Source organism: Hipposideros armiger, unplaced genomic scaffold (assembly GCF_001890085.2).
Source record: "Hipposideros armiger isolate ML-2016 unplaced genomic scaffold, ASM189008v1 scaffold_525, whole genome shotgun sequence".
Taxonomy (NCBI): Eukaryota; Metazoa; Chordata; class Mammalia; order Chiroptera; family Hipposideridae; genus Hipposideros; species Hipposideros armiger.
In genome coordinates this window covers 1147523-1153662 of record NW_017731875.1, presented here as the reverse complement: position 1 = coordinate 1153662, position 6140 = coordinate 1147523, and the positions used below count along the sequence as shown (strand labels likewise).

The following is a 6140-nucleotide window of genomic DNA, read 5'->3' as shown; positions in this document are numbered from 1 at the left end:
CATAGATAACCCAACTTTTGAGTTTAAAATTATTATTTACCATACTAGCTCCTAACATTTATTACTAGAGTTGCATTATATACATAAAATATATTTTTCCAAAACCACATATTCTCAAAATTGAGGTAATTCTTTCCAGCAAAATATAGTTGGTGAAGAGACAAGTGATTAAAAATATGGCTGAATGAGCAAATGAATGAATGGCGAGGTTATATGATGAATTTAGAATAGGAATATCATCTTATTTTTAAAACTTAATGAAGGTTCCTCGGAGCTAGTGATCCTAAAACAAGAAGTCCTTTTGTTCCTTCTTAGAACTACAATATGATAGAGGCTTCTATCTCATTTGTATGTGGATTTATAAATTAGGAGACACTTTTACTCATATTATCTCATTTGATAAAGTCATATATATTTATTTGACTTCTGAAAGCATTCTCTGCCTTCCTGCAGAATCTGTAAGATACCCAGAAGCCCAAATAATAATTCATTTTTGCATTCCAACTGCCTATCATTAAACAAAAATGTAATGTAATTGTTTTCATAATGTCAAATGTTATCCTTTGGATTATGCATCTATTATCTTTATCCTGTAGAATGCCTTTTGTACAAAACATGATGGCAAGAAAATATAGCAGACAAGATCACTAGCTCCTTCACCATCTGGGTTTGACATTTTCTTCTATACAAGCATTGCTGCAAAATACTTCAGTATCCCACTTAATAATTCAGTCATTCAATCCAATAACTCAAACAATAAAAACATAATTTCCTTTAAAAAAATACCACGTGGATAACAACCTGATAACACATAGACTCTAGAAATAGCCATATGCATTTATAAAGAGAATGATCTAAATATTTTCAAGACATTCAATTCAATTAATTTAACCACAGACTATATCTATCTATATATATATATATACACACACACACACATATATATATATGCATATATATACATATATATGTATATATATATATGTTTTTATTATATTCATGATGTACTTTTTATTGTATGATGCAAGGGAAATATTTTAGCTCTTTTATTAATCAAGAGGTGAATATTTTCTAGTGGAGAAAGATATTATGGCATATAAGTATATAGATGATAAAGTATGTCCCAGGTACTACAGAAACCAATTAGCAAGAACTTCTGGTGTGGATAAATCTAAACTAGGAAAATTGCATATGCTTACATAGAAGAGCCAAATGAATTCAGTGGACATAATCCTGACTATTTGCCATGATTTCCTTTTCTTGAGAATTGTCCTAACACAATTTCATCTCGATTAAATAAAAATATTAAGGGACATAACAGATTGGTCCAGGTTTAGCAATCTGGCCCAATATAGGGCAATTAATTGTGTTGCTTGCTCCATAATAATTGCAGCAGGGACAGGATACCGTCACAAAGTGCTGCTGGGACGGGATAGATAGTGTCACCAAATCCATTAGAGAAGTCCACGCTCTGCTGCTGCTGACATCCTACAGCAGCTTGGCTTTTGTCCTTTCTGAGTCATAGGTATTCAAATTATCCTTGGATGTCATGACATAACTCAGACCCTGCTTTTTTGTTTACTTAATCTAACCAAAGTATATTTCTATTGTGTGCAATCAAAAGAATCTTTATTACACTAAGTTTTAAAGGAGACATGAAATAAATATTTTTTGGAAGCTAAGGGAAAGGTTTTTGAGAGGAAAAGAAAGAAATACTTGAACTATGGGTTCTATATAATATATAAGGACATGTCAAGAAGTTTGTTACATAAAATCATTAGCATTTATTGTTTGATTAGTTAAAACATTATCTATTAAACAAATATTTATTAAGTCATTTGTATATTCTGGGCCCTCTGGATGTAATGATGAGGCTGGAATCAGAACTAATCCCTGAATTTATGGAGTTTACATTTTGTCCTGTCTATAGCAAATTGACACAGAAGAGGCATTGTGTGTCACAAAAAGGATATTTAAATCCCCTATACTGTTACAGTTACATTCCACTGACTGTTACCTTAGTATGCTGAGATATCCCTTGATGGAACTTGAGCAGTTCCTTTAGTTTCCTGTTTACCAGTATTAGGAAGATAGCACTTGGAAATATGAATATTTCAAGATTTATCCATAGGTTAGGTGTTCTGGAAATAGATCTGCCTAGATGAATACAGATTTGACATTTAATCCTGATCCTCTCTGTCCTCGACCCCTCTGCTCCTTGTTGCTTCAGAATGCTTGGGTCATTTTGGTTGGTTACAGAGCTCTAGTACTCGCATTCTTATCTCTTTTGTCTTTATCCCATAAATAATGGGGTTCATGGTAGGAGGCACCAGTAAGTAGAGGTTTGCCAGGAGGATAAGGGCATGCCTGGGCACATGGTTTCCAAAGCGATGGGTAAAGAAAGAAAAGAAGGCCAGAGTATAAAATATCAAGATGACACATATATGTGCTCCACAGGTTCCAAAGGACTTTGTTCGGGCCTCCCTAGAAGGTAGTCGGAAGACTGTTCTCAGGATTACCCAGTAGGACAGGGAAATGAAAACAAAGTCCACCCCTGTGGTGAGAAGAGCAGCAGTGAGCCCATAAATGCTATTAAGGGTAATGCTATTGCAGGCCAACTTGGCAATGCCCATGTTCTCACAGTAGGTGTGGCGGATGATGTTGCTCTGGCAGAAGTGCAGACGGAGAATGAGGAGGACACCAGGGGTAACTACAGCCACACTCCGAACCACCAGAGTCAGGGCCACCTTGCTAATGAAAGAGCCTGTAAGTAGGGTTGCATAGTGGAGGGGTGCACATATAGCCACATAGCGATCAAAAGCCATGGCCAGTAGAACAGCAGATTCAGAAAGGAACAAAGCATGAACAAAAAACATCTGTGTAAGACATGCAGGAAACGTGGATGGGGAAGGGCCCTGCCAGAAGATGAGAAGCATTTTGGGCACTGTGACAGTACAAAGGAGGACATCATTGAATGCCAGCATGGCAAGGAAGAGATACATGGGTTCATGGAGGCTTCTGTCCCAGGCCACCACTGCCATAACCAGGCCATTGCCTATCATGGCCAAAAGGTACATGAAGCTGAAGGGAATGGACATCCAGATTTGGGAGTCTTCTAACCCTGGGACTCCAGTCAGCAGAAAGGCTGTGAGGTGAGTTGATGTATAGTTGGATGTTGTTACAGAGATGTAGCCAAAGTCTGGTACATGAAAAAACAGAGAGGAAAAAGCTAGAGTAAATAATAGTAGAAAATGAGTATTTATTCCTTCATCCTAACCAAGTCCTAACCATCAATTTTGGACATTATGAAGCAGGAGAATAAAATGATCTGAGGAAAGTTACTAAATAGCTGAATAACTATGGGAAAGGGACTTTTCTTTTTTGGGCTATTTTGTTTTTGCTGAAAAAATTGTGAATCAGAAAAATTAATAATTGAATTCTGTATTTTTGTAAAGCTAATTATAACCACATAATTTGTATACATAAGTTTTAAACTTTTAACTGTACTATTATATAGTTTTTGCCCTTCTAACTTGATAATAAATTCTTAAATTTAAAAAAAAATTAAATTTTTCTCTTTCTTTTTCCTCCATAATACTGGATAGAAGACTGGAGAGAATTAATATTCCATTATTCAATGGGAGAAGATAGGTTGGTTAGTAGACTGATATATAGCTGGAGTAACCATGAAGACTCTAATTCTTGTTTACTACCCTGAAGGTGTGAAATATGTTCCATTGGCTTAATTTTGCTACAATAAAAAAAAGGTTTATTCATCTGTCTTTCATTTGAACTCTTGAAGGTAAAGAGTGCATCAATGTGAAATTTTAACTGTTATGCAAAAGTTGTAATGTTATTCATACCCTAATAAGCACTAACTCTTAAGGATCATGAAATGGAGTCAAAATAGACAAATAAAAATTCAGAGTACATATTCTCTTTCAGAACAAGGAAGTCACTGAATAATGTCAAGGCTCATAATTAGTAAATACCTATCATTGAAAGAGCCTTCTACAGAATAGTAGCAAATTTTCACATTCATCAACAAAAGAACAAGACCTAACTTTAGCAACTTTTTAAAAATAGCAGTTCTTACTTTTAATATATCAAATAAATTAAAGCAAAAATAGTTTTTCTTTAAAAGAAAATGCCTCAAATATAAAATTATTTTTTACCAGGCCTATAAAATGTTAATTCAATTAGTCAAGTTTGTAATCAAGTGCAATACTTTTGGCAAAGGCAACATGCCTGGTTATAAACAATTTTTGAATGAAAATCTTAGGAAGTTTCAAAGTTATGGATAATAAATGCTGTTACATCTAAAGAGAGCTACCACAATCTAGAACGTGCACAGGCTCCAGTTTTCACGTGGAGCTGTCACACCATCAAGTAGACGGAAAACTACCGTATTTCCCCATGTATAAGACGCTCCCTTGTATAAGACACACCTTAATTTGAGGGCCTGAAATTTGAAAAAAAAATGTATTACATAAAGTTATTGAACTCAAGTTTTATTCATCATAAAATTCATACACTCCTCATTACTGTCAAAACTCCCAACCGTTAGCTTGTCCTTATCTGTGTCTGATGACAAATCACTGTCTTCATATAGTGCCTCGTTCTCAGTTCCATCTATGGCATTTGAAATCTATAACCACTGTATAAGATGCACCCAGGTTTTAGACCCCAAATTTTTCAAAAAAAGGTGCTTCTTATACATGAGGAAATACAGTACATTGCATTTCAAGATCTGTATCTATCATCCCTTGAGTTAATTGAAATCCTTTTCAAATATCCCAACCCTTAACAAGGAAGTAGGACACATTATTACATTATCAGCACTATCTTATTTTTCCTTACACTGTCTCCCCACCCAAACACATACACACAATTCAGATGAGGGAAAAAAAGACAAAATTTTTCATTAAAAGGCAAATACATAGAATAGACAAAGTGGCTTTTAATGAAATTCCAAGAGAGAGTTTTTTGAATGGTTATTTCGTAAAATATATGGAGGTATAAATACATTTTTTTAGCTTCGTAAAAGACTAAGGCTTTGCTTCATTTACGTGGTTATCCCCCAGCAATGCTTGGCTTTGTTGTGTAACCAACCGACACAGAAAATACCAGCATATTTAGACATAAGACATACCACATATCAGCACAGGAATGGGCAGTATAGCAATAATGGTAAAAATAATAATTGCAAATATTTATCAATGTTTACAATGTGCTAAACATTATCCTAAAACCTACTCTAACCACTTTACATGGATCATCTAATCTAATCTAATGGTCACAACTACTATATGAAGTGGCTAATGTTAGTATCCCACTTTTACATACAGGGAACACAGGTACTGAAGGACTTTCCCAAGGTCACATCACTAATCAGTATGTAAAGTCTGTTTAAAACCCAGGAATCCTAATTCATAACCCACAGCTTTAACCCATAAACTATTCTAATTTACCTTTTAGATGCATTATTTTTTTAAATCTTTGGGAACATAAAAAGGCAGACCTTGAATTTCCTCTTAGCGTTAATCTTAGATCTTAAGTCTTACATCTGATGGTGTAGCTTATAAGAATTCAGAGAAGATATACATATTCATCTGTATTGTACATCGACATTTATAAAAACAAGGAATCACCTCTGGGCCAAGAAACCTTTTGGGTATTTTACATATTGAGTGACTGCTTTAACACCTGAGACCCACAGTCAGTATTTGGATTAGCTGTCTAAACTTGTCTTTTATAATAACAATTCATGTGTATGGATATAGCACCTTAATTAGGAGAGAGTATATAAGCTATGGTTATAAGCCCGGATTTTTGGTGTATATTATACATGATAAAATTAAGGAACAATACAAACCTACTAGTAATTAAAAGAAGTTTATGGATATATGTTTACTTGTGAGGAAAACAAAAATTGACTCATTAAACGTTTAATAGCCAGAAAAGTGAGACAAGTTTATTGCAAATGTTAGAGAATACCAGGAAAATAAGAAGATTTCTTTAGTGGAGGTAAATAATTGTGATGCTACTCAGTGACTGGAGATGTACATCAATGCAGGCTGTCTTCATATGCAATTTTATTTTCAAAATTAATTATACTTTGTACCCTCATGTATTTCTGA

General features: G+C 34.4%; 1 protein-coding gene across 1 annotated transcript; it reads right to left on the bottom strand.

Annotated features, from left to right (window-relative positions):
* Positions 1–2240: 2240 nt before the first annotated feature.
* LOC109396509 (olfactory receptor 52Z1-like) lies at positions 2241–3304 on the bottom strand. The gene is made up of 2 exons (XM_019668369.1): positions 3289–3304; positions 2241–3199 (listed from the first exon to the last, which is right to left on the bottom strand). Exons 1-2 carry the CDS (start codon positions 3302–3304, stop codon positions 2241–2243), a joined length of 975 nt encoding a protein of 324 aa, XP_019523914.1.
* Positions 3305–6140: the final 2836 nt, after the last annotated feature.